The sequence below is a fragment of the Drosophila santomea genome, chromosome 3R (assembly GCF_016746245.2).
Source record: "Drosophila santomea strain STO CAGO 1482 chromosome 3R, Prin_Dsan_1.1, whole genome shotgun sequence".
Classification (NCBI taxonomy): domain Eukaryota; kingdom Metazoa; phylum Arthropoda; class Insecta; order Diptera; family Drosophilidae; genus Drosophila; species Drosophila santomea.
The window spans coordinates 17,036,234-17,064,222 of NC_053019.2; the positions used below are offsets into that span (position 1 = coordinate 17,036,234).

General features: G+C 46.3%; 7 protein-coding genes across 7 annotated transcripts; 4 read left to right on the plus strand and 3 right to left on the minus strand.

Moving 5' to 3' along the window:
* Window positions 1-5: 5 nt before the first annotated feature.
* LOC120453867 (TBC1 domain family member whacked) lies at window positions 6-3,867 on the minus strand. Its single transcript, XM_039638772.2, has 4 exons — window positions 3,618-3,867; window positions 1,798-2,049; window positions 1,246-1,610; window positions 6-1,187 (listed from the first exon to the last, which is right to left on the minus strand). Exons 2-4 carry the CDS (start codon window positions 2,002-2,004, stop codon window positions 668-670), a joined length of 1,092 nt encoding a protein of 363 aa, XP_039494706.1. The 5' UTR covers window positions 2,005-2,049; window positions 3,618-3,867; the 3' UTR covers window positions 6-667.
* An 81-nt stretch (window positions 3,868-3,948) lies between these two features.
* LOC120453866 (GPI ethanolamine phosphate transferase 1) lies at window positions 3,949-6,625 on the minus strand. Its single transcript, XM_039638771.2, has 2 exons — window positions 5,860-6,625; window positions 3,949-5,801 (listed from the first exon to the last, which is right to left on the minus strand). The coding sequence occupies exons 1-2, from the start codon at window positions 6,605-6,607 to the stop codon at window positions 4,045-4,047; spliced, it is 2,505 nt and encodes an 834-aa protein (XP_039494705.1). The 5' UTR covers window positions 6,608-6,625; the 3' UTR covers window positions 3,949-4,044.
* A 99-nt stretch (window positions 6,626-6,724) lies between these two features.
* On the plus strand, window positions 6,725-9,603 carry LOC120453865 (GPI ethanolamine phosphate transferase 1). Its single transcript, XM_039638769.2, has 2 exons — window positions 6,725-7,502; window positions 7,565-9,603. Exons 1-2 carry the CDS (start codon window positions 6,725-6,727, stop codon window positions 9,499-9,501), a joined length of 2,715 nt encoding a protein of 904 aa, XP_039494703.1. The 3' UTR covers window positions 9,502-9,603.
* On the minus strand, window positions 9,562-16,432 carry LOC120453863 (probable multidrug resistance-associated protein lethal(2)03659). The gene is made up of 8 exons (XM_039638767.1): window positions 15,823-16,432; window positions 14,421-14,506; window positions 14,204-14,351; window positions 13,969-14,144; window positions 13,720-13,910; window positions 11,627-13,221; window positions 9,928-11,569; window positions 9,562-9,867 (listed from the first exon to the last, which is right to left on the minus strand). Exons 1-8 carry the CDS (start codon window positions 15,897-15,899, stop codon window positions 9,832-9,834), a joined length of 3,951 nt encoding a protein of 1,316 aa, XP_039494701.1. The 5' UTR covers window positions 15,900-16,432; the 3' UTR covers window positions 9,562-9,831.
* Window positions 16,433-18,413: 1,981 nt separating this feature from the next.
* LOC120454480 (fatty acid-binding protein, muscle) lies at window positions 18,414-21,507 on the plus strand. Its single transcript, XM_039639814.2, has 3 exons — window positions 18,414-18,567; window positions 20,866-21,137; window positions 21,209-21,507. Exons 1-3 carry the CDS (start codon window positions 18,498-18,500, stop codon window positions 21,257-21,259), a joined length of 393 nt encoding a protein of 130 aa, XP_039495748.1. The 5' UTR covers window positions 18,414-18,497; the 3' UTR covers window positions 21,260-21,507.
* A 34-nt stretch (window positions 21,508-21,541) lies between these two features.
* On the plus strand, window positions 21,542-24,345 carry LOC120454476 (putative tricarboxylate transport protein, mitochondrial). The gene is made up of 3 exons (XM_039639809.1): window positions 21,542-21,647; window positions 23,100-23,430; window positions 23,533-24,345. The coding sequence occupies exons 2-3, from the start codon at window positions 23,105-23,107 to the stop codon at window positions 24,158-24,160; spliced, it is 954 nt and encodes a 317-aa protein (XP_039495743.1). The 5' UTR covers window positions 21,542-21,647; window positions 23,100-23,104; the 3' UTR covers window positions 24,161-24,345.
* A 1,191-nt stretch (window positions 24,346-25,536) lies between these two features.
* Window positions 25,537-27,933, plus strand: LOC120454475 (putative tricarboxylate transport protein, mitochondrial). The gene is made up of 3 exons (XM_039639808.1): window positions 25,537-25,664; window positions 26,649-27,002; window positions 27,071-27,933. The coding sequence occupies exons 2-3, from the start codon at window positions 26,677-26,679 to the stop codon at window positions 27,696-27,698; spliced, it is 954 nt and encodes a 317-aa protein (XP_039495742.1). The 5' UTR covers window positions 25,537-25,664; window positions 26,649-26,676; the 3' UTR covers window positions 27,699-27,933.
* The last annotated feature ends 56 nt before the right edge of the window (window positions 27,934-27,989 follow it).

Below are 27,989 nucleotides of genomic sequence, written 5' to 3' on the forward strand. Positions count from 1 at the left end.
AAACCTTTTGCTAATGTTTCGGTATATTTTGTTTTATTAGTATTCAAGTTTTATATTATTTTTGCCTAAAACCAGTCACAAAACTGATCTCCAAACTTTTCAGGCTCGGGGGCACAACATAAGTCGTTCGTAACGCATTATCGTAGGTAAATATCAACATTCTCGTCTCAGAGTTAATACGGATAAAGTAGTCAAAATTTCAAACTATATAATCCTCCAGTCCTTGGGTCAGCTGCATTTTGGGGTGGTGATGATAATCATACGATATGTTCGGGGTCCTCAACTCAACGCTAGCTAAACGCTACGGTTTTAGTGTTACACGATAATAATAAATATGTAATAAATACTTTTGAAAAGCATAAACAAATTGCACACTCGTAATAATTGCCACTAAATGAATAATACGAAAACAAATACCGATACAAGTCCAGCCCGAATGAGCTCAACAAAAGAATGGTCTTAAAATTAGCAAACTGATTGCATGGAATGATGTCTCCGTAATTGACTGACCAACTGACTGAACCAGTGCGGGGTCACTCGCATCCACTTTGTGCACGACCTGCCTCTCTATTCGACTTAAAACGTACAAATCTTATGCAACTATGCATGGTGTGTGTTGTTTGTGTGTTTAGTAACAATTTGTTGAAGTAGTAGTAGTTGCGGTTCCTCACAGCGTTGGCATATTGCGTCGATGTCCGCTGCTGGAACCGCTGGTCTCCGCCTCCTGCTGCGCCTTCTGTTTGGCACGTCGAGCCTTTTGGCGTGTGTGCTCGATCTGGAAGTCCTCTACGCGCAGATTCAGCCGCATCATATTGTTAATGATAAACTCCTCCTCCACAATGTGGTCCTCGGGAGACCGCAGCACCGCCAACGTCTCGCAGAGACCAGTGCACGTCTTTCGCACCTTATGTCGGCTTAGCGAAGCCCCAATTATGACCAGGGCCACCTTGAAGATCACCCGGATGCCCTCGGCCAGGAAGCAATCCCATACTCGCAGCAGCGTCTCCCAGGGCAGAGTCCGCGTCATCGCGCACAAGAACCAGTCGGTCATGTAGAGCAGCGGCTCCACTTTGTGCTTCTGTAGGTGACGGTACACGGGCGGGCATGTCTTCTTAAGCAGACCCTCCAGGATGCCAGCATCGTTCTGGATCACCTCCAAGCCGGGTATGAAATAGTCCTGCAGGTATCTGTAAAAATGCACACTTTAAATACAATTGCCCAAATACGACTTTAAAGTGGACTTACACATCGCACACGCTGACGAACACCCAGAAGGCGTCCTCCGCGGGCAGGTGCATCAATAGGAACGCTGCTATCGGTGCCTGCGCCTGGCAGAAGCCCACCTTGGGATTGTATATCGAGTAGGCCTTTAGCACATTAAAGAGTTCGATTTGTCCGACCTTCTGCTCGTCGAGAAACATTTCATGGAACGGGAACTGGCGATGCTTGTCCTTCTTGATCTCCTCGATGGTCGTCGGGTTACCAGGCTTTTCCAGAAGCTCGTTGTATACGTTGGGGTTCTTCTTCTTTAGCAGATACGCCCCCGATAAATAGAACCAGGCCTTGGGTCGCACCGACTTTGGTATGCCCTTGCGACAGCGATCTCGGATCTGCACGATAAAAATATACATTAGGTTTTGTAAACATTTTTGTGGTGCTCATACTAGTAAATATAAAATGAGCTTCTTTGTTTCCATTTCATAGGCTCTTAAGAGCCTAAATGGGAAACTATTTTACAGATTTGGTTGGCGTAAAAGTGAGATCACTAGTCTTTAAATAAACCACATTCGATGTTACCTTTTTGTAGTTTTTGGACATGTAAATGGACCAGTTGTCGATCATGTAGAGCCACTTTTTCTCCCGCGCGATGATCTGCGCCTTGGACAGCGGCTCCTTGGGCTTGTCTGTGCGCTGGAAACCGCCATAGAAGCCATTTCGGTCCGGGCAGCTGGAAACGGTCGAGCAGAGGGAGATGGTGTCCAGGGATCGCGGTGCCGTGGCCATCGCCAACGCCAGCTCTCCGGCTGCAACGGCGGTGAACTGAAAGCACTGAAAGCACAAATCGTTACACGATCAGCATGTACGCCCACTAACAGCACCCACTAATTGTGAATGCAAATTCTCCGATTCAGCGCCATAGATAAATAGCCCGGCGAGAGTCTCTCTGTGCTTGAATAACAACAAGTGCGCATTTAAGTAGAGTGGAAATCTTAATTATGATGCCCCACATTATGTTCGGCAATCTCCAACCGTTATCGCTATCAGTACCAGGTTTGTTAAGGTAAATTTTGGGCTATTTTCGGGTGATAACTACTAATTGATCATGAAATATGATGGGCTCAGGGTCACACCTCATCTTCGTGGAGCAGTTCCAGGCGACTGAGACTGCAGCCCAGTGGCGAAAGATACAGAAAAGGCATTGTCCACCAACTGAGCGGAAATCTGAATCGTTCACTCTGTAATATTACCGCCAAGAGCGCCGTAACCAGCTGTTGATTGGTCCCTAATCGGCCGTAATCGCTGGAACGCGGTAATTACTCATCCGCAGCAGATGCCTCCAAACGGAATGGGACAGTGAAAGTGGGAGCACTTCTATACTCACGCGATTCTACAATGTCTAATGACAGTGGGACACGGGCTGTCGCCGGTGGCACTTCCACTTCCACATGCAGCGCCGGATGCTCGAGTTTTGCTTAATGAACAACTCTCTTCACCTCAGCGGCAGCCACAAAAACAAAAGAAACAACTAATTGAGGCAACTGTGTCTGCGCCAGAACAAGTGGCTGAATAATTGCAGCCCGCAGACAAAAGAAGCCAGAAAGAAGGGCTTTTAATTTGCAGAAACGAGGTTTTTGATACCCAGTACAGTGCCCATTTGGGGATAATGAAATTTTGCGAAGATCAAATGCTTTTAGCAACTATTTTAGCCAGCCAAAAAAATCTGAAGACGGACAGTTCCACATAAAAATTTCTGAATAACAGGTTTTTTTTGGAAAATCATCTTCTTTAAGGTGTGTTTTGAATGATTAAGAAAACAAACATTATCGACTACTAAGCATTTTGCAATTACCGATCAGAATCTATTATCACTGCAATGACATGTTGAGCGCCAAACCATCATACCCTCTCTAGAAAGGGGTGCCAAATCAGCGAAAGGGGAACAGCTCGATGCAAACGTACTGCACGAACACAAATGCAATCTGGCAAAGGCTGCGAGATAGACGACGAAACGCGACCTTCGAGGCCTACCGATCGTGGAACGGAACGAGAACCCTTATCGAGTCGCGGGTGATATGAATATAAAAGCATATAAAGCAAGATCGCAAACCTCGGCGGCGGCGCGTCACCTCAGTGGGTGGGCGGGCGTTTGGACTGGTTGCTTGGGGTGGTGGAGGTGGTGTTGGTGGCGTTGGAGACACAACTATTTGGGCCCATTCATTTCTTAACTTAACTGACATTCGGCTGCCATTTTGCCTACGCGCACCAAAATGAGTAAACCAGTGTGCCTCAGTGTGTGTGTGCGCGAGTGTGCACAATACGGGGCAATTGTTGTTATTAACAGCTAACCGTTCCCACACCGCCCGCCCCCACATTCACATGTAAACTTTTTGCCTCACCTTTTGCTATGCTGTTCTCGTTGTTGTTGTTGCTTTTGCTGTTGCTGCTGCCTCTACTGGTATTGTTGCTGCCGTGGAATGCGCAATAGGCGATATTTGAGTGTTAAGCGATTTTAGGTTTCTTTTTCGTTTGGCTTATCCACCACACACTTGCGCCAGCACAAATGTGTTGGATTTTATTGTGAAAACATTATTTCAGCAGAGCTTTTTGTTTATTTTCTATGCAAAATAAGGGAGAGCGAGATTGGCGATGGCAACGAAGCGACTACTGTGCGATAGCCGTTAGGGCTATCGATATTTGGTGGAAAGAAACTAGGTGGCAACGTTAAAGTCCTGGCTTTTTTGACAAGACTGCCAGAATTTTTAATAGTTCTTTGGCGCTTGCTTCGCTTTATTTAAACTATTTAACTATTTAACGAACTGTAATTCATTTGGGGAGCTGGGACATCCACTTGGAGCCCACTTTAAGCTGTGCCAGTCGCCACAGCAGCAGCCAGACAACTGGAAACGCCTGGACCACCGCAAACTCAGCGAATCTGCTGAGGATCTCCCTCCAAGGACCAACATCAGTAATCCCGTGCAGAAGCGCCAAGGACATCGCACTACTCATAAGCAGAAGCCTCACAAAGATTTGCCGTTCGTGTGAAGCCAGATTCTTGTAGTTACCCGCCAGGATGCAGAGCACAAGCAGCCAGGGAAGGATTAGCTTCAACACCATAACGAGGCCATAGGTCAGCGGTGAGTATCCAAAGCAGGTCTCGTGCAAGATATCCAGGTAATCGTCGAAGGCCGGAAAGCTGCCAATGACGAAAAGGGAGTACCAGCTGTACACCAGTATGTAGTGGGCGGCGGTCTTCGGACCAATGCATTCGTTTCTGTTCTGCTTCATCCGCAGGGCCAGCTGCAACTCCATGGCCAGCATTTGGATGACCACCGATTCATAAGAGGTGCATGTGAGGGTGTACACGGTGCTCAGGTTAAAGAAGAACACCTCGCTGGCCTGCAGATTGCGTCGCTGCCAAATGGCCACAAATCCCAAATAGATCCAGGATACCATGTACGTGATCCACGGATGCCAGCCAATCAGGATGTACTCCAAGGCGGCCAGGAGAACTAGTATATTGCTCAACCAGGTTAGGAAATTGAGGTACACTCCACAGGCCAAAGGACGCAGAAGAGTGAGCAGGATACTGAACACGAGGGCACTGGGCTGGGAGCAACCCAGCGATTCCGGAAGAACTGATAACGCGGTGAGCCCAAGGAGCAGTAGCAGCCACAGGTAGAACTGGAGGCCCCTTTTCCGGAAGGCAACTCTGTTGTTATAGGAAGCAAAGCCCAGGTAGCCCACTGCCAGGATGTAGCGTCGGAAAAAACCACCCAAGCAGATAAATGCCAGTAAGATGGTGGAGATCAAACTCTTGCGGCATGCCATTCTCGGTCTCTCGCCCAGAACCTTAAGCGTCGTCCTCCAGTACAGTGAGGGCATGAGCAGAATCGCCTGCACCATCAATGGAATCCTTTCGAGCATCATAAATATCACCAGCACACCTGTCAGCAATCGATGAAATCCACGGGCATACACCAAACACTTGGATGAGGTTACATCCTGGATTTCCATTTGGTTTCTGCACTTTCCTCCACCTGTTAGCCGACAGCGCAGGCAATATATCCAACCGAGTCCGGCCAAGCTTACTGCTATAACCAAGACATGTCTGTAGTAATCCTTGAAGTAGTCCATTCCCATGATCAGCACGGGCATAAAGTTGCAGCTGTACTCCAAGAGAGCCCTGAAACGTCGCTGATGCTTGAGGACTAAAGACTCCCTCACAAAGTTGTCCATCATCCGAAAGTTTAGCCAGAAGGCGGGTATCTTTTTGGGATGCAGTTCCCGCAGCCGGCGAGCCTGAGCCAGGAGCTGCTTGGCATTGGTCAGCATGGCATTGGCCTCGTAGCGCAAGCTGGCGTTGAGCACTCCCTTGGGCAGCATTCCACGGCTGTTGACTGGTGGCTGAACTCCCAGAAGGGCACTCATTAAGGCTGTCAGCTGGGGAGGATTAAGGACATGCAAGGGCAGCCTGGAGCCCGTCTCGTTGGCCACAAAGCTGCGTCCTGGCATGGACTTAATGTATTTCACGCCAGATCCCCATAGAAAGAAGGGCGACTCAACTGCCGGCCTGGACTCGCCTGAAAACAGGACATTCGAGGACTAATTCTATTTTAAAGAGATAATCGAATGCCTTACTTTTTGTTTGGGGATCGCCAAGATTGGACGTAAATAGGTATACGGTTCTCTGATCGGGAAAAGTTTTCTCAAAACTTTTGTAGAGTTTCCACACGTTTTCCTGAATCCTTTGGAGGCTTTCACATGATGGTTCCACACCGGTCATGTGGATAAAAAAGATGACTTCTGTGGAATTTAGCAAGAGCCGGGATGCGCCGCCGAGAAATCTTTGAACTGAGCTGCATACAAAATCTTCCAATTCGGAGCACGACTTGGTAACACCTTCTCCAAATGCTTCAAAGGAGAATGTCCTAGGTCTTTCAATTGTGGGAAAACGTGAAATTAGTTCTCGCGTTGTCCACGCAAAACTGCGTTTACACCGATCGAATATGGAGTCAATGGGTGCGGAATTTCCCAGCCATCCGCGTGCCACTGTGGCTGCATCCTCATTAAATCCGGAAAACAAGGATATATATGGGGATATGGAGTGGTAGGTGGTGGTCTCCGGACGACTAATCCCAACCAGACCCTGGTGCAAGAAGAGTTGCTGCAACTGTGGGACGTTTGTGCAGCGGTTGGCCAGAAAAGTCTGAGCAGAGAGTCCGTCCCTCACGAGCACCACAAGTCGATCTGCAGGCGGAGGCTCCTTCAGTGGTTCCACTTCCTGCGGCTCCAAGCTGCCCGGGGATGTGGATCTAATGTAGATCAATACAACCGAAAAGAGCAAGAGCAGCTGGAACAGCACAAAACTCCTGTTTGAATCCAACATTATCCCAGATACAGAATTTCCCTTCAGGTTCTACTTAATTTAATTTACCTAGCAAGGCTTGCTAGGGAATTTATATTTTTCAGACGAATCGATCATTCAATGCTGAATATTTCAGAGATGAAGTTGGCCCTTCTACAGACGTTTCTGTGGTGCTCCTGTTCAGTTGTCGTCAATGTGTCGTTGCTATTGTGTCGTCGCCTCACATATCGACTAGTGGGTAAAGTACAAATCCTGATGGAGCTGTGGAAATCCAAGGTGGTGCTGTTGCACCTCCTGCTTCTGATGTGCCTGCTGCGCATCTACTATCAGGCCGGACCACTGGCTCCCCTGGAACCGCAGAAGACATTGCCGGAAATGCGTCTACCACCACCTGCCGATCGCCTGGTGGTCTTCCTTCTCGAAGGACTCCGGATGGACACGCTTTTTGCGGACAACTGCAGTGGCGCCGCCTACATGCGGGATATAATCATGCGCCAGGGACTCATCGGCATATCTACGACTAGTGTTCCAACTCTGACCCGGTCGGCGGAAGTCGCCCTCTTCGCTGGATTCAATGAGATGCCATCCATACTGCCGACCGACACTTTCGATACGATTTTCAATCGCACTTTGGCTTCCGACAAGGGGGCCGTTCTCAGCATCTCGGATCTATCAGATCTTCGACTTCGGCTGACGAAACGAGCTTGCTTGGACAAGTTGAGGAACTCAACTAGACTGGTGATGCTCGTTAAGCTGGCCGAAGTCGGTGGAGCTAGTCCCTTGGATATGGGCTATCAAAAGAAGCTGCACAATGCGCAGCGGCACATCCGAAATGCATATGAATTAATTGAGGACACCTTTAATGACTCGAAGACAGCATACCTTTATACCTCAGCACACGGTCTTACTTATTTCGGTAAGTGTACTTTTGGTCATATTTCAAACACTCCAAGGAATGACACAATTCTGGGATTTCAGGCTCCCATGGTGGCGGTTCGGATGATGAGCGGGAGACGCCCTTCTTTCTTTGGGGTGCCGGAGTTAAGCACATGACCCAAAACATAACCTCTGACTTTGTGCTCCACAATGGCGCTAGTCTGCAGCTCCACAGACTGCAGCAGATCCAGTTGGCTCCTCTTATGTCTGCCCTCATTGGCCTACCGCCACCGGTCAACAATCTGGGCATTCTGCCCCAGGGCTACATGAAGGTGTCGCGGGAATATGCGAGAAAGGCCATACACCTGAATGCGCTGCAACTGCTGAGCCAGGCCAAGGCCATTATAAGGTGTCACGAGCAAGGAGTCTTCCACAAGTGGCTGCCCAAGGGTAAGGATCTCGATCTGCAACAGATTGCCTACTATCAACATCAGATGGACCACCTCATCGACATGGGTTGGCGCAGTAAGGCGCTGGAGACGAGCACGCTGGCCATCCAGGTGGCACAAAAGTCCCTGAAGTTCTACTACGGATACTATCACATTCCACTCGTGGTGACCACGGGACTGGCCCTACTGGGCTGGCAATTCTACCTATTGGTGAAGCTATCCCAACATTCGATGGACTCCCAGGAGAAGCGCGTTGGCTACCTCACTTGGTACACCATCTTCCTGGCTTCGCTGGGACTTTTGCTGGGCGAAATGGTCTTCTTGCAATGGGCTCCATTCCCCACGGTCATCTGTCTGGTGGTGCCCTTCGGCGTCTGGTGTGTCACCTTGGCCGCCTTACCCCTGAAGGGTGACTGCATCTTCGAGCCACTGAAACACCTTAGATGGATAGTAGCCCCCGCTGCGGTGATCATTGCGGCGCTCTACTGCAGCTGCCCCTTGAGCCTGGCCTATGTGCTCTGTGTTGGCTTCTACAATCGACGTGGTTGGGTGCACCCGTCGGCAAAGTTCCTTGCCTGGCTGGCGCTCGTCCTTCTGCTGAGTGGATTCCTGTGGTCGCAGAAGGGAATGCAGGTCCTAATGACCACCAACTACCGTGTGGTCCTGCAGGCGGTCAGCATGCTGGTGGTGCTTGTGCGTCCCTGTGTGCTTAACGAGAATCACAAGTGGAGGGTGTGGCTCATCAACGGTGGAATACTGGTGGTTGCCGCCATCGAAATCTTCTTCAAGGAGATGGGCAAGCCGATTCCCATATACCTACTAGCTGCCAACTGGGCTTATCTCGTCTATGCCTTCGCATCGGTGCCCTACAGTGCGAGGACCAGCCCCCAATCTCGCCTAGAGTTGATACGCTTCAACTTGCTAACGCTTCATGTACTATTGAGTGATTCATATGTCTCGCTCTTCGCCCAGGGTCTGCTCATCGAGTACCAGTTGGGACTGGAGGTGCACGAGGAGTGCGTGGAAGCGGATGAGGATGTGGAGATCAAGGTTAATGGGTTACTCGCTCCCTCAAAGCATCTGCAGCTGTGCTATCGCTTCGCTGTGTCCATCCTACTCTACTTCTACGTATCCCTATTTGGCACTGGACACTGGCTAGGCAGCTTCACCTACTTGGCCAACTCGGCTAGACTGTTTCTTCCGGATTCCTGCAGCGCACTAATGCCGCTGCTGGTGCTCATCCACTTGCTAATTCCCTCAATAGTGATCCTGGCCAGCGTGCGGGCACTGAGCTCCTTTGGAGGACAGGAGCTTCGCTCGATTTTCTCCAGTTTGATGCTCATTTGCAACACCGTCGTTCTATTCTTCATATTGTTTGTTCCCCACAACGCCCATTGGCCATCGGCACATCCATCCGTAGCTCATGCCCTTTTGGCCCAATTGACGGTCGTCCTGCTTCTGGCTTGCGAATCCATGGTCACCATCTTCTTTCGTGGACTTAAGATGAACAGATCTTCAGCAGCCGAAGCAGAAATTCAATCCAAGAGAGCCATGGCCAGCTGCCCCACGATGATCTCAAGTAATGTCTAATTGGGGCTTGGGGCATTGAAGTGCTTAGAAATTATCGTAATGTAAAACAAATTTATGGTGTACATGAGTTTTAAACTTTATAAAGCTTTCACTAAACCTCTACATTTTTGAGACTGTATATTTAACCGTTCGTTGGGCTGATTCATTGCATTACGCTCTATAAGAATTGAGTTCTATAAGTATGTATGGTTCGAAGGTATAATACTTTAAGTAGAAAACTAGCTTAAATGCAGCTGGCTGGATTAGGTACAACTTTGCAGACGCTTACAGCCAGGAAATGAGACCTTTTTGGCTTCCAGTTTAGTAACCAGCGTTTACCAGATCCTTAATCTACTCCGATTTGGGTTTCTTCGACTCCAAGTGGGCCTGCAAGTGATACCCAATTCATTTACTAGAAAGCTACGCTTGTATGTAAATATGACTTACCTTTTCGGCTACCTTCAGAAGATTGTCGAATGTGTTTTGTCCAGCTTCCATGACCATTCCATGGAAGATCTTCGAGTCGGTGGAGGTGAGAAGCTCGTACGGAGATCCAAACTCTACCAAATGACCAGCATCCATGACCAGAACACGATCCGAATCCATTATCGTGTTCAAACGATGGGCTATCGTGAGCACAGTGCATTCCCGGAATTTGCTCCTTATTGTGGCTTGGATCAGTGCATCCGTTTGCGGATCCACATTGGCCGTTGCCTCATCCATGACCAGGACGCGATTCTCGCGGAGAATAGCCCTGGCCAGGCACACCAACTGGCGTTGGCCCACACTGAAATTACTGCCTCCTTCGGATATCTTGCTCTGCAGTCCACTGGGCAGTTCGGCAATCAAAGGTTTCAGCTTCACCTCCTCCAATGCATCCCACAGCTTGGCATCGTTGTACTCCTCAAAGGGATCCAAGTTGTAGCGCATGGAGCCCGAGAAGAGCACAGGCTCCTGCGGTATTATGGATATCTTGCTGCGCAGATCAAAGAGTCCCATGTCAGCCGTGTCCCTGTCGTCGATGGTAATGCTGCCCTCGTTGTAGGAAAGGCGGAAGAGCGCGTTGATCAGCGAGGATTTGCCAGCTCCAGTGCGGCCCACGATGCCCACTTTCTCGCACGGACGAATGTGGAAGTTCAGCGCCTTGAGGACGTACTTGGCCTGCGGATCCGGGAAGTAGCGAAGGCACAGGTCCTCCGCGATAATCTCACCCTTTTCGGGCCAACTTGGAGCGGGTTTCCTGCCCTCGCGTGATTCGATTTCGCCCTCGGGTTCGATCTCGTCGTACTCCACAACGCGTTCCACTGCGGTCATTGTGTTCTCCAGTTCGGCCGACTGTCGCATTCCCCACTGCACCATGCCGGTCATCCCCATCGCCTGTGTAATGGCCAAGCCCACTTCTCCGGGACTTTGAGGCGGGTTAACAAAGTAGTTGAGAATGATGATCACAATGTACAACGTGCAAAAGCAGTCCAGATAATAGCCAAAGGCGCGATTCGTCGCCAGGAAGGTATAATATCCAGAGCTGTGCAGGTCCTGCAGATTGTCAAACTCAGCAATAAGTTCCTTTTGGGCGCCCAAGGCGCGTATCGTTGGCAGCCCGGTAATCGTGGCGCTTAGATGGGAGTATATGGGTGATCTGGCTACCGCCTCCAATCGTTTCACATCCCGCGAGGTCTTCAGATAAAATTCCCTGATATAGTAAAATATTATGGCCAAGGCCAAGGTTAAAGTGAGGTAGTACGGATTAGTGATGCAGATCACAACGATGATGCCGATTAGTACAAGAAAGATTTGCACCACATCCAGCATAACGCTTGGCAGCACCTCGTCCAGCTGGCCGAGATCCTTCGAGAATCGATTGAGTATGCGTCCCGAAGGATTCGTGTTGAAGAAGTACATGGCAGCCCGCGTTAACCCATGGAACATGGCATTGTGCAGCTGCGTGGAACTGCGCATGGCCATCTTGTAGAAGAGCATGGTCCTCACAATGGTGAACACCACCACAGCCACATTGAGCGCGGCAAAGTAGTACATGTCCTGCGGATCCGTGTTGATATCTGTTTGACCGTCCACGTTCTTGTCCACCCTGTAAAGGCAAGAAAGTTACAAATTACCAGTTACGGATATATCTCAAGTCGCATACCAGTAAGATAGGAAGTAGTCCGCTGCCGAGCATAGAATCTGGGTGGCCAGGCATAGGAAGACCATGAAGAAGATCATGAGCCAGCTACTGCCCGATGTCAAATACTCCTTGTAAAGCCCCAGACCGATCTTGCCCTCCACTCGCGTCTCCTGCATCTGCAAAGACGCCTCCTGGGCTATTGACTCCGCCATGGAACTCAACGAAGTGAAGCTGTTGTTTCGCGTACTCGGCTTACTATTCCTGCTGCCCCTTCTGCTCAGCGAGGGCACATTCAATAGGTCTAGACCGTCTCCACTTGCGCCGTCGACTTCGTCCAGATCCTCATCATCTTTATTGGTCGCCGTCAGCAGTTGGGCAAAGTCCAATCCACTGCGCTTCATAGACGAGTACGTGCCCATGGCACTGATCCTACCCCTATCCATGATAACAATAAGATCAGCCTGCTCCAGGAACTGCAGCTGGTGGGTGACCAGTATGACGAGCTCACTCCTCAAATAGCCGCGCATACACTGATCGAACAAGTGGCGCCCAACGTGGGTATCCACGGCGCTGAGTGGATCGTCAAGTAGATAGATATCTGCGCGTCGGTAAACTGCTCGTGCCAAACTTATCCTGGCCTTTTGCCCGCCGGAAAGTGATGCTCCTCGCTCGCCCACTATGGTCTTGTCACCGAAGGGCAGTAGCTCAAAGTCCCTTTCCAAGGCGCACTTCTTCACCACGGTGCGATAGCGATGCTTGTCCCAATCCAAGCCGAACAAGATATTTTGGCGAACTGTTCCCGTAAAGAGCCAGGGCTCCTGGGCGGCATAGGAATAACTGCCATTGATCCTGAGGGTGCCACTCTCGCCTGGCAGTTCTCCAAGTATGGCTTGGATAAGGCTCGACTTGCCAGCGCCCACTGGTCCAATGACGGCAACCAACTTTCGACGACCCAGCTGCAGATTGATGTCCTCCAGAGTGGGCTCCTGCGAATGGCTCTCCCAGCGAGCCTGAAACTGGCTGAACTCGATCAAATTCTCCGGTATTCCATTGCTCTTGGGGCTGTCTCCATTTAGGGACTCTGCCTTCGGGATGGCAGCTTTGCCCTTCGACTTATCCCCGACTTTTGTCTCCGGGCGATGCATAAACGTCTCCAACCGCCCAACGGAGACCAGTAGCTCGGCCATCTGGGAGATGCCCTGCGGGAAAAACATGGTCACCGATCGGCGCAGGATATTGTAGTAGGCAGTGACAAAGAAAGCCTTTTCGGCATTGAGCATGTTCCCCAACAGGACGAAGGCAATCAGGCTGGAGGCGGTGAATATGCGCGACAGGAACATGGAAAACGAGATGAGGATGCCGCGGATGTAGTTCACTTGCTTGATGCACAGCATCTCATTGAAGCGGGTCATCTCCAACATCTTGCCGAATGGCTTCTCCCACGCATACATCTTGATCACCTGGATGCCCGAAATGATCTCGTTCATCATGCGGACGCGTTCGTCCGTTCGCAGAGCGGTACGCAGGCGCAGAACGCTGGTCCGCTTGCCGAGGTAGGATTGGAATGGCAGGAACAGAAGCATTATAGCGACCCCAAACATGGATGATATGCCAATCTATAATATGGGAAAAATAAATTAGTTAAGTCTGTCAATTTCAATAATGGATGTACTTGACTTCCATAGTTGCCCGCACACGAGCAATTAATAGAAATAACACAACATTTGTATTCATGACAAAAACATTTTTCAATAGGTATATACATATATATATATTTAAAGAGCGTACTATCAATTGGCGCCATAATAGAAAAAGACTTTAAGATTGATCGAAGCTAATTCAAAAGACAGTAATTAACATTGAATCAAAATTAGATAGCAATGTGGAATAAAATTTCATAAATATTGTTTGCCTGCCGGGTTTTTAAGGTATACAGAAATATACAAAAGTAGTCACTATAATCTTATGCACATAGTACATGCTCAGTGACATCAAAAACTTTTCAAAAGGGTCACTCTTTTCAACTTTAAGGGGTTTGTTCGGAACAGGTTTTTTAAGCGTTTGAGCTTTCGACTAGAGAATTCTTTGTGACTTGCTGACCACCACCTACGTACCTCTAGATACATCAGGTAGGTGACGGCAATCAGTTCCAACGGAGCTATCCACAGGTAGTGAACGTTGATCAGAACCAAATCAAATCGACCCACATCGTTGGAGAGCAGATTGACCACCTGACCCACTGTGGTGTCCCCCAGAGCAGTTCTACTCAGCCGCAGAGCCTTGCGATAGATTAGACTGCTAAGTGCTGCAATTTGGAGGGCATTACAATGTGGATTAGCTGATAATAGATAATCAGCACTTACCAACGCGCATCTTCATGCCCAGGTGAAGTAGACCCAGCATATAGGGATGACCCAAGCACACACTAAACACGGAACCCGCTATGAGACCCGCTGCCCACAACTGGGCCTTGAATCGATCCGGATCATTGCCGGCAAAGTAGGCCATCACCCCAATCAGGCAAATGGGCTGGGTGACTCTGTAAAAGATTGATAAATCAAATGGTAAATCAATTTGCATGGTTTAGAGCGCACTTACTTGGTTAAAAACTCCTGGGCAAACAGGGTTATTCCCGTGAGAAACAAATGAAAGCCAAATACTTTGGTCAGGGCGCGACCCAAACGTGGAGTTTCATTCTTGGCCACCTGCTCATCCCAGGCGGCGCACAACCGATCACCAAGGGAGTCTGGACATGGAATATTATACCCATTTATATAGATAGCTGCTAAGGCTGGGATTTAATCATGGCACTCACCCGACTTGTGCTCCTTCAGAGCTCTGTACAGATCCTTCTGCTCCAGCGTCTTTTTGCGCCCTTTAAACAGAACGGGCAGGGCGAAACTTTACGTGGTTTTGGCATTGGCATCATCATCGTCATCGGCATCAGCATCAGCAGCACGTAGGTAGTTTTTATTGGGCGTGCAATGAAAACATAATTAGCGAAAGGCTGGTGGTCTGTTATCAGCCACTGATACTGATAATTCTATTGTGATGATGAGACAACCAAAAAAAAAGAGCGAACAGACAAGTGACATTCCCAGGCGCTTATCAGCAAAAAAAAAAAAAAACAGTTGCTAGCCAATGTGGTGTTATAAAGCGAGTATGTCACGGTCAAAATTGTTAGAATCAAATTATGTTATTCCAGCTCTAATTTCACAGACTGTGGAAATAGCAATTAAGCCACGGCGGAGCTGTGTAACACACACAAAGTTCAATGTTAATAACTACTATACTTATCGCAATATAAACCAATGTAATCTTAATAAGTGAGTATGGGTACATTCCCACAGCATCCATTTTTTCCGACGCAAATGCATCTATAGTTTACGATACGCCGACACAAAAGAGCAGTTCTGCGTTTTTATCTTATATGTTATTAAATAATTACATTGCATAAACAAAATATAAGAGCTAAATTGTGTTATGGCAGCAAGCAAGCTTATCAGTGGCTATAAATCAAATCATGTTTCTTGCGAGATAAGAGTCTTTTACGAGAGTTCAAACGTATTCGATACATACACACCTCCTCTAAAGTTTTATAGTTTTGTCGTCATTCGCACGGCCATGATTCATATAACTTGTCAGCAGTTTCTACGCCTAAGGCATATGTCACCTGTGGATATCTACTTTTGTACAACATTTCTTTTTTTTTTTGCTTTAAAATGGTTTTAGAAAATAGCGCTTAGCTAAGTGTCGCCTTCAATTGGTAACCAATCAGAATGTCAAATGCAAAATGATTTTGTCGCCTCGACCATGCGAATTAAGCGAACCACTGAATGAAATAATCAACTTGTCGGTGCTGTCACGTTATATGTAGGTTCCCCAATCCCTCCCAATTTCACACCCCCCAAGCAGAGCAACTCGAATAACTAACACCGAAACTAGTCATCAATGGATGTTTTTTGCTTATCATCAACGAATTAACGATTTCAGTTTACCAACAATGCCATGATATTCGATAAAAAAAAATCAAAATGTGTATTAATAGATTTGTAAACTGGTTTCTATTAAGACTTATTATGTTTGTGCCCACAAGTATATTTATTCTGTTACCATTTGGAAAAGGCTTGAGATCGCAAAGAATCAATTGGAAAGCAATTCCAAAAATTTCCTCTCGGAATGCCCGGAAAGATATCATTTCTACGCCGTACACTCACCAGAACATAAGGGAGGAGAGGGGATTGGATCGCTCCCGCGGATTCTCCGGCAGTTCATCGGCTTTCATCGACTGCATGCTGATTGCACTGATTGGAGCTAAATTGCACTATATAGAGTGTTGCATTACAATTACAGGGGACGCGCTCGGTCACCGGGTTTTGGTTTGGATTGTCTTTGGACGGCCGCGGTTGATTAGCACTTTTCGATACGAAAGGGGACACGCGCTCGGTATTAATATAATTAGTTTGGCATTAGCCGGCGAGAAACCAGATGGAAATGCGAGCGCTTTTAGATTCAGTTTCAGATCTACGAATTCGATTTCTATTCACGTTTGCGGCAAGTAAACTTTTCCACTGGCCCACGGCAGACATCAATATTGCGTGGCATTCGATTTGGAATGATCGCGCTTCCAAGAAAGATCACTTCACGCCGAAATGCTCCGTCTTTTTATCTATTGCAGGCGAATTTCGTCGCAGATTGCGCTGTATTTCGTAGGTGATTGAATCCATAGAACATCATACTTATCGCGAACGTATAGAACTACACATGGCACTGCGCGCTACTCTACCTCTACCCACGACTATCTGCGTCCGATCGCTCCGACGGTCCGCCTCGTTCTGACGGCATCCGCTCTCGGGCTGCACCTTTAATACATGCTCTGAGCTCTCTTTGGGTGGGTGTTGTGCCATGTTAAGATCAGCGCCCTCTTGCGGGTGCTCTTTGGCGCTCTTTGCGCTCTTATGTGGGGGCTCCATTGCGGCGATTGCGTTGAACTGCTTGTCACTCTCTTTGTATCTCTTATTGATAACACTACTTCTCGATCTCTTTTGTGGGCTAATTGTTAAATCTTCATCGGTTGATAAGTGAAAAGTGTTTTCCTTTTTTTGCATGACACTGCTGTAGTAATGAGTTGTAATCAATGTGTGACAACGATACGGAGTTTTATCGTGCTGGCAAACATCATTTTAACTTGTCCAATAAAGCTAGAGTACATAGCGTAGACTTTGTGGTTAAAATGTTCGGATCAGATAATAGTTGTTGCAGTCCAAGTATTAATAATAAAGGCGTTCGAGTAAAAAATCTTTACTCATTATTTTCTCAATTCCATTACAAATCCAATTAATTTGTTCATTTAATAAATTGTAAATTTAATAAAGTATCACACTATTTTTTTGACCGCAGCTGTTGGTTGATGTAGTTCGGATTGAAATTACAATTTTATATTGCATAGTTTTGGGCTTTACAATTTTCCGGGAGACTAAAAGTATGCTGCACCAAAGATGTCGTTTTACAGTCGTTACTTTTAAAATTATCAAGAGAATGGCTTGCTTAAAGCCTATTGAAAAAATATTTGAGATTGTTAAGGTAAAGCTTAATATTAGTATAGGTGTATAAATAATATACGTTATCTTATATGGTATGCATAAATAAACTCTTTATTTATGACGATCAATGCAATAATCAGCACCCGCTGATTTACGAGGGGGTGCGGCAGCACGGACTGGTAATTGAATTAATAAGATAACGCATAGCAACAAACAAAGTGGGTATGCATGTACATATGTACATATGTATGTGTGTATATATATGTAGGTGCGGCCTCCCATGGGATGGACAGGCTTGTGGAGATCGTGGGTAATCTCAATATTGCATTGCCGCCTGACCATGGGTGGAAGGAAGTCCTCGATTAGATTACAATTCACCGGCGACTTATCAAAAGATATTCATAACCAGAATATAAACGAATCGTGTCGAAAGTTATTTATACACATGCACATCAGCACTTAGAAGCTCTGGAGATTCTTTTAATGGTGCCACTGACCCACAGAAAACTGTCTACTAATAACTGTCGAGACTCAGAAACGTGAATTACGAACCATAAAATCTGTAAATACATTTTATTCAAAATTAAATCTTGATTAAATCAAAGCCACAACGTTTTCAAAAACGTATTTAAATATTTTAAACTTGAGTAATTATCGATGGTATATTTGAAGCACAAAGTTAGATTGTCTAGGCTGCAAATAATGAGAAATTCCCAATATGCAGAACAGTTTAAAGTTCGCCGAAAAAAGGTGCAAAGTTTTGGCTGTATGATGCGATACCTATACCCTACTGCAGTTTTATTGTCACCCTGACAATGTGGCGTTCGTTATTAGACCGGTGCCTTTGAACCAATTAAGGCTGCAGCCAATTGATCGCGCCAAGGTGAAGGTGCTTAGGTGCCCGGGGGGAGGGGCAGACGCTGGGCGGCAGTAACACGTCCGATCCATTACCAATACGCAGAGGGGCGGCCCGTTTAGAACCGTTAATATGTTTTGGAGAGCGCCTAAGAAAGCTGCGATGTGTAAGCTTGGCGCCGACATTTCGATACCTTGGCGGCTGTACTTGGCTTTGCATCTGGTAATCCGATGCTCAGCCGATGCCACATCATTAAATGTTTCCGCTTATTCTCACAAGCATCCGAAAACAAACAAACAAAATGGAAACATGCAAAAGCAGCCGTGCCACAGAGCGAGAGCGAATAGCGCGAGAGGGTATAAACTTGCATCTGGCAACGCTGAAGCCGCTACGCGAAAGTATATAAGAGCCGGCACGCCGCAGAGCTTTTCATTCGCTCAGAAAATTTCAAAAGTGAACATCTTGTGCAGAACACAGACCAAATACTCCAAAAATGTCTTTCGTTGGCAAGAAGTACAAGCTGGACAAGTCCGAGAACTTCGATGAGTACATGAAGGAGCTGGGTAAGTTGCCAAAACTAATTCGCAGTGCATCGAAAATAGCAATCCAAGTCAATTTGCTCGAGAGAGTGTGAGTGAGAGCGGGGGGAGAGAAAAAAAAAGCCAAAAACACGCCACCGAAAATCGACCGGCCGGCATTTTTCGCACTAGTGTGCAAAAAGTTTCATGGGCAAAGGAGAGGGAAAAAGTAAATCCCTTGCGAAAAAAAGTTATATCAACGAAAGATAAATGAATGAATGAACTTGATTATTAAAGGTTTTCCCTACTATTCGAAATCTTACCTTCTTCATAAATTCGCACCTCATTGAATGAGATAAAAATCAATAGAGAACAGGACCATAGAAAGAGATGCTCAGGGAAAGAGATGCAGCAATAAAAACGTGCTCCAGTTTTTTCACCTCACCCTTTATCTCAACTTTACAGTTGCGAATCGGAGGGCAAGAAGTAGAAAATCCGTAAAAGCTCATCTACGGTAGTCATAAACCCAAAAAACTAATTAAGTGTGGGGCCTGAACTTTGCTCCCCTTTTTGAGTCAGCTCCGTCTGCTTTCCATGGGACCGACATCATCATCATGGTGACATTAGCTTTTGCGACAGGTGTCGTCTATTTGTGTACTAGATTTTGGGAGAAAGTATCGCACTGAACTTTGCACTATACTACAAACTTTATAGCAGCGATCTTTGGCCAGGCTGTCACTTTAAGCAACAATAAAGCACAAGATATAAACTATAGGACATAATGGTTCACGATTCTCTTACCGAAACAAAGTGCAATTTTGTATTGTAATCGTGATTCGACTATATAGTGCCACTAAAACTGATCGATACTTTCGGTTGCCGTCTAGACGCCTATATGGGGTCGCGCCAGAGGAACTGGAAGCATTTGGAAACCGGAGATGTCGCGTCCAGATTTATTTACCAGACCCCAGTTCGTTAGAACTTTTCGCCTACACACTTTGCGGTTTCGGTTTTAATGCTAGACTTGGTCTGAGAGCCACGTACTTCTCAGTTTTCAAGCCCAAACAAATCCAAAACAACCTGTCGTTGGGGCCTCGCCGCACTTATCAGCAGCTGTGGTATATAAATGCGATAAACTATATGCCCATTTATGTACGTACATATGTACATATATACAATGTGGCAGAAGTCACGATAATTAGGCGCGATTACGGATTTTGCACTTTGGGCAGCCACCCCTATCATAGACCCATAGACCACGGTTCGTAATTGCAGGCCAGTCTAATCTATTCAAGGTTCCCCTGTCATATACGATGCATATAATCGATCTCTGGTACAGTTGATGGGTTCCCATGAGTGGGAACTTGGCGACTTATCGCGCCACGACAGTTGACACTTGACTTGAGGGCACTGGACAAAAGTACAAGCTGGCGGTGGTGGTCCATACATAATTGAACATAATTGATTGGACCTCTTGTTGGTTTGATGTCCGCACAATGTTCTAAATTAGAAATAATACAGACCAGGGGAAAATTGTATGCCCTATTTGCTGGCACATTTGATTAGTACAGTGATTCATACATTGTTCTTGATTCACTGTTTCTTTTGTACAACTTTATACTTAAAATTCGAAAAATATTAATGCAAAATTACTCATACAGCTACGTGCTGCTATATGCATTTTAGTACTTACAAGTCAAATAAAATTAAATGACAAATGCGAGTACTTAAGCACGATTGATTCCTAACAACCATTAGAAGTTATCTTTTAATGATTGCATTGCTTTTCTTATCTTTCGATGACAATAATCAGCTCTTCAACGGTTTACGATTCAAAAATTTAGCACTTAGCAAGTCAAATTGTATTGAATATACTCATATTTGTCGAAAAATATATATTTTCTAAAGCCTAATGCCCTACAATCAGCATGTCCACATATATGTACATGCATATGGGATGCTGCACCGAGATAAGGTGGTGCTTCGTCAGATCTATATATATACATATATACATATATGTACTTACTTGGAGGGGGCTTGCCAATTGATAAGCGCGGAGACAGCGGAGGAGACGACGGCCCGCATTGTTCGTTAACCTTGAGCACGACTTTTGACGTTCCAGCGGAGTCTGCAGGGAACTTCATGACTCTGCTTTATTATTTTTAATTAAATGTGATATGATTTGCATTGTGACCGCTTTGGGGTCCTCAACTTAGTTGGGCTAATTCAATTATGTGCAGTCTGCCCATAATTCATCTTTTGGTGCGATTTTTGATTTTCTTACATTCCCATCTCACGAATTTTACTCATTTCTTGGATTTCTGTTTGCCTTTCTACTTGCAGGCGTCGGTCTGGTGACGCGCAAGATGGGCAACAGCCTGAGCCCCACCGTGGAGGTGACCTTGGAGGGCGATACCTACACCCTGACCACCACCTCCACCTTCAAGACGTCCGCCATCAGCTTCAAGCTGGGCGTTGAGTTCGACGAGGAGACCCTGGACGGTCGCAACGTGAAGAGCATCATCACCCTGGATGGCAACAAGCTGACGCAGGAGCAGAAGGGCGACAAGCCCACAACCATCGTCCGCGAGTTCAACGACAACGAGCTGATCACCGTAAGCGCTTTCCATACCCTCTATATATATTACAACCCCCACCTAACTGATCCAATCCCTACCCTCCACAGACCCTCACCATCGGCAGCGTGAAGTGCGTGCGCGTCTACAAGAGCGTCTAAGAGACTGATCTAAAAATCTATAACTATATTCATACGACTACATGCATTGAAACTAACTCAGATAGCCAATATTCTTGTTGACTAACAGTGAACTAAACCAAACCAAATGGAATTGCACGCTCTGCCCAATGTTCATTTATAATCGCACCCGTACACCAGCAGTCGGTGTATGTGGAAAACACTCCCTGAACTCGGGGACCTATTTCCGAATGCATTTGAATAAACTATTACATGAAGTGCTTTTAAAATATTCGACTTTCATATTTGCATTTACGGTTACGGTTAATGACGAAATGTGTGCTTAGAGCCACCAATCAAAATTATCTTTGTTTTAGTTCTAAATTAATATTTTGGCCTTTTCCTAACTATTACACAAATTAACGGTTTTGTGAGTATGCAACTAAAGTGCTTTTTGCACCTATGGCGAAAAACTAAATGGGGCAGTTGCTCCTCTGTGAGGCGAACTATTTTAGCTTGGTTTATCGTTAACTTTGGGAATCCAAAAGTTTTCATATTTTGATTGGCCACTGGGATCGAGATTATCAAAAGCAGTCAGTAGATGTGCCAGTTTCGGTATCAGTTATTGAAGTTCTACTGTAAATGGGAAGAGCGACATGTCTGAATGGATATTCAAACTGCTCTGATTTGCTTTTAGGATGAGGATGTTCCGCCCGCGCGTTTCCGCTGCGATTCATTTGCATGTGAATGGGGTTTGTTCCAATTGCGTGCCACAAGTGTGGGTGGCATCTGCTGCATTTGGGGGCTAGCGCAGGCGCAGACGTTATCAGCGCACAGTTGGCAGCACGGCCACACTTTCGCCGGGTTTTTTTGTTAACATTCGCCGTTTGCCGGCAGCGTTGAGACTACGTGTATCCACATGACGTCTAGTGGCGACAGTCGGTAAATAGTAAACACTTAATTGTTGGTCAATTGTGCGTTATAAATTAAACAGCCAAAGCATCGATATCGATTTTATTGCTTTAGCACTAAATGCTCTGATAACCTGGATGTAACAACCGCGTGGGTGTGGGTGTGCGTAAGCAACGCGCGTTGTGTGCGTGCGTGTGTGTGAACTCATTGTGTAATCGCTGAGGAAAAAAAGTTTGTCTACTTTGCGGCGTCCCAAACATCGAAATACAACGTCAAATGTTCTTCGCATTGTTCTTCAGCAGAGCTTTTTTAGTCCGCCCCAAAAGCTCTGTCCACTTTGGCGCTCACTCTTGATCTGATATACATAGGTTCTAATGATCATTTCTTTTCTGTTCAATTTCTGTGATACTTTTCAAATTAAACTAGGAAATATGAATATCTTTCTGTGTACATTACTGAGCGCGGTTAGAGTGGATGCCGCTGAAGTGCGGTTGTTTACAAAACGCCAACCATTGGAATTACAGTGCGCCCCTGGTGCGGTGAACTGTAGCGAACAGCGTGCTCGGTTTGCTGATTTTATACCTGTACCCCAAACGTCTGTTATTTGGAACATGATTGGATAGAGTTGTTCAGACTGCTGACGGTTGGATCTCGCCATCCAAAGTCTGTTAGTTCCAGAGATTTTATTGAAATTTTCGAACATTTGGGGTTTCGCTCTGTTTGTGTTAGTTTGTCGATTCTTCGTTTCCAGTTTGTTGTGAACCGTGTCCCCAAGGTGAAATTTCTGGCCATAAATGAATAAGTTTAGGAGGAAAAGAGAGCTTGCCACCATAAAAATAACATATGATAATAGCACTGACTACTACCACTGAATTGGAGTCACTGGAGCCATCTGCTCTTCAAGTGAAATTTTTTTCCCCTTTGAAATTGCTTATCGCCAAGTACAGTAAATACCCCACCTCACACCCAGTCAGCATGGATCGCACCGCCTTCGCGCCCCTTGTCAGCCCGTACCGCCGGCGTCCGTGGATGACGGAGCAAGGAGCGGCGGCTCCGTCCAGCGCTCAGGTCGGCCTCAAGGGCATTATCGCCGGCGGCATTACGGGCGGCATCGAGATCTGCATCACCTATCCCACCGAGTATGTGAAGACACAGTTGCAGCTGGACGAGAAGGGAGCGGCGAAGAAGTACACTGGCATCTTCGATTGCGTCAAGAAGACGGTGGGGGAGCGTGGATTCTTCGGTCTCTACCGTGGTCTCAGTGTGCTCGTCTATGGCAGCATTCCCAAGTCAGCCGCGAGGTAAGTTATATTACCTTTAGTATATGTATATGTAATACTATACATATAATATACAATATACTATATTAAATCACATGGAAACCTATTTTAATTTTCTTTCAGATTTGGTGCTTTTGAATTCTTGAGATCGAAAGCCGCGGACTCTCGTGGACAATTAAGCAACTCCGGAAAGATGCTTTGCGGCTTGGGCGCTGGCGTCTGTGAGGCCATCGTTGCAGTAACCCCCATGGAGACCATCAAGGTGAAGTTCATAAACGATCGGCGCAGCGCCAATCCCAAGTTCAAGGGATTCATCCACGGAGTGGGCCAGATCATCAAGGCGGAGGGCATCTCTGGTATCTACAAGGGCCTTACGGCCACAGTTCTGAAGCAGGGCACCAACCAGGCCATCCGCTTCTTAGTACTGGAGTCTCTTAGGGAATGGTACAAGGGTGACGATCACACGAAGTCAGTGCCCAAGCTGTTGGTGGGAGTGTTTGGAGTTATTGCCGGAGCAGCCTCGGTGTTCGGCAACACGCCTCTGGATGTGATCAAGACGAGGATGCAGGGCTTGGAAGCATCGAAATACAAGAACACTGCCCATTGTGCATATGAGATTATGAAGAACGAAGGTCCCGTCGCCTTCTACAAGGGCACCGTGCCAAGATTGGGTCGTGTGTGCCTGGATGTGGCAATCACCTTCATGATTTACGACTCATTCATGGATCTGTTCAACAAGGTGTGGGTGTAACCTAGCAGGCGGCTTGGCGACCTATTTAGTGTCAGAACTACATACGTGTATCCCTTGCCGCCGAGTGACGTCAGTCGAAAGATAGTAAACACATAATTGTTGGTCAATTGGGCCCTATACATTAAAAAGCTAAAGCACCGATATCGATTATATTGGTGTAGCACTTAATGCTCTGATAACCTGGATGTAACAATCGCGTTGTTGTTTTTTTTTTTTGTGTATTGTGTATACGGCAGGAAAATGAAATCTTCTAAACATACAAACTACCGTTACGTAGATGGCATGCACGATTCATGACCCTCCAAGTAGAGTCATTCCTACGTACTAAACAAAAACCTCATCCGCTCTCACTCCTGTCCTTCTCAAGGTCACCGGAACTGCCAGTCGATGTATTTCATCGGTGAGCAGGATGTGAAATAAATAAACACTCTCTCTTCTTTCCTTGACTCTTTAGTCAAGGTAGTCAAGGTTTGTGGTAGAATTCCCGCTTCTGTTGGCAATCTCGTCCTTACGGACACGCTTCATCGTGTTGACAATGATACCAAGTGCCACCTCCCAAACGTCTTTATCCGCCAGAATGGCGGCAATCAAGCCTCTCGGGCTGAGAGGGTGCCCCAGTGTGAGCTTATTGTGTAATCGCTGAGGAAAAATAGTTGGTCTACTTTGCGGCGTCCCAAACATCAAAATACAAACTCAAATGTTCTTTGCATTGTTCTTTCCAGAGCTTTTCCAGTCCGCCTCTAAAGCTCTGTCCACTTTGTTGTTGCTGGACAAACGGGTTTCCGATTGTAGAGAGGGATAGAGAGAGATCTGCACTGCGCTGTCAGCAAAAAAAAACGTTACTTTGGCGCTATTTCTTTCCACTCACTCTCTGCACAGAAAAAATTATTATTTAGACTCTTTAAAGTGATCAAAACACACACGATAAGAAAATATCAATACCAATGCAATAGAAATCTCTGAATAGCCAATTAATGTTAGGACCGAAGCATATATAGTTTTTTTTTAGGAATAATCATCATTTCTGTTCTGTTTAATTTCAGTGAGTTTTTCCAAATTGAACTAAGAAATATGAATATTTCTCTGTGTACATTACTGAGCGCGGGGAGAGTGGATACCGCTGAAATGCTGATGTTTACAAAACGCCAACCATTGGAATTACAGTGCGCCCCTGATGCAGTGAACTGTTAAGAGCAGAGTGCCCGTTATATCGATTTGATGCCTGTACCCCAAAAGTTTGATGTTTAGGAAGAGCTTTTAATGTTAAAAATGATTAGATGGAGTTGTTCAGACTGCTGACTGGTGGATCTCACCACCCAAAGTCCGTTAGTTCCAGAGTGCACTGTACCGCTTTCGCTCGTCGATTGGAAATTGGAATTTTTTCGTAGCCCCCGATCAGTTGAGATTCAACCGCTGTCCACGATCGCCGTGCTCTCTGGCCACTTCACCTCACCGCTGTCTGGGCATTTCAAAATTATAATTATTCGGTTTTTTGTATTCTAACGTGAGTAGAAGAGAACTAAATCCGATAGCCAAGCTCCATGGGCAGATATTAATTGCAATTTTGCCAGACCACAGTGCGATTTGAGTGTGTGGGTGTGGAGCTTAATCAACCGCTTGTGGGTGTGAGTGGATGTCGGTACACACTTTCCAGTGCCGACTTATCAGGGGGCATTGTTTATGTTTATCCAGATTTCCAGACCGATACGAAAAGTGGCTTAAGCAATGGCATTAAATGAATAATTATGAACTTATAATTGTGTGCGATTCTAATTTATGCTCATGCCAAAGTTATGTAATCGCTCTGAAACAATATTAATTTGTCAAGTGCAAAGAGCGAACCAAACAAGCCTGCTGATATTGATATAGTACCGCTCCCACTCAAAGCGCCCCAGACTATATCACCCGATCTTAAGTAATCAGTATTGAGATTTTCGAACATTTGGTTTTTCGCTCTGTTTGTGTTAGTTTGTCGATTCTTCGTTTCCAGTTTGTTTTGAACCTTGTCCCCAAGGTGAAATTTCTGGCGACAAATGAATATGTTTAGGGAGAAAAGAGAGCTGGGCACAATGGAAATTACCTATGATAATAGCACTGATTACTACCATTAAAATGGAGCCTCTTGAGCCATCTGCTCTTCAATTCGAATTCTTTTCCCTTGGAAATTGCATAAGTAATAGAGCAGAACTGCACTTGAGCAAACACTTGATACGGAAATTAAGGTCGATATAGATTCGTATAGAGTCGCGTTTGTACATCATAAATATAGTTAGATAGTTTAAACTGATGATAGGGAATATTTAATATATAAATGTCAGGGAATGTTTTGGAAACCGCTACACCCACGCAGAACGGAGTCTATTTTGATCCGTCAATAACAATAAGATATAAATAACTTTCAATCGACCACAAATCAGCTGGAATTACGGGGGAGACAAGAATTGCTTATCGCCAAGTACAGTAAATACATTTTCCTTCTCTCTTGCAGCTAATTCCACACCACACACCCAGTCAGCATGGATCGCTCCGCCATCGCGTCCCTTGTCAGCCCGTACCGCCGGCGTCCGTGGATGAAGGAGCAAGGAGCGGCGGCTGCGGCCAGCGGTCAGGTCGGCCTCAAGGGCATTGTTGCCGGCGGCATTACGGGCGGCATCGAGATCTGCATCACCTATCCCACCGAGTATGTGAAGACACAGTTGCAGCTGGACGAGAAGGGAGCGGGGAAGAAGTACAATGGCATCTTCGATTGCGTCAAGAAGACGGTGGGGGAGCGTGGATTCTTCGGTCTCTACCGTGGTCTCAGTGTGCTCGTCTATGGCAGCATTCCCAAGTCAGCCGCGAGGTAAGTTATATTACTCACAGTTGTAGTTTAAGCTTTGCTGATTAAAACATATTTTAATTTACTTTTAGATTCGGTGCTTTTGAATTCCTGAAATCGAAAGCCGTGGACTCCCGTGGACAGCTAAGCAACTCCGGAAAGTTGCTTTGCGGCTTGGGCGCTGGCGTCTGTGAGGCCATCGTTGCAGTAACCCCGATGGAGACGATCAAGGTGAAGTTCATAAACGATCAGCGCAGCGCCAATCCCAAGTTCAAGGGATTCGCCCATGGAGTGGGACAGATCATCAAGGCGGAGGGCATCTCTGGTATCTACAAAGGCCTTACGCCCACGATCCTGAAGCAGGGCTCCAACCAGGCTATCCGCTTCTTCGTACTGGAGTCTCTTAAGGATTTGTACAAGGGTGACGATCACACGAAGCCAGTGCCCAAGCTGGTGGTGGGAGCGTTTGGAGCTATCGCCGGAGCGGCCTCGGTGTTCGGCAACACGCCGCTTGATGTGGTCAAGACCAGGATGCAGGGTTTGGAAGCTTCGAAATACAAGAACACTGCGCATTGTGCGCTGGAGATCTTGAAGAACGAAGGTCCCGCCGCCTTCTACAAGGGCACCGTGCCAAGATTGGGTCGTGTGTGCCTGGATGTGGCTATCACCTTCATGATCTACGACTCCTTCATGGATCTGTTTAATAAGGTGTGGGTGTAACTCAGCAGGCGGCTTGGCGACTTAGTTACTTAGTTCATCCTACTCCCAAAAAACCCACTCGTGTATTTGTCTCTGTTCCCATTGTTCCCTAGTCGGCTGTTGCAATAGTTTCTAGTTTCGTGACATATTCCAAGAAAGCATTTTATATACACTTTATACCCGTAATCGGTAAGTGGCTATAGAAATTATACAGCTTGTTTTAAATATTGAAATAAATATGAAGTGTCTATTTAAAGTTCCCATTTAAATCGTAACTAAACTGGATGAGATAAAAAATTGGAATTATTTAGT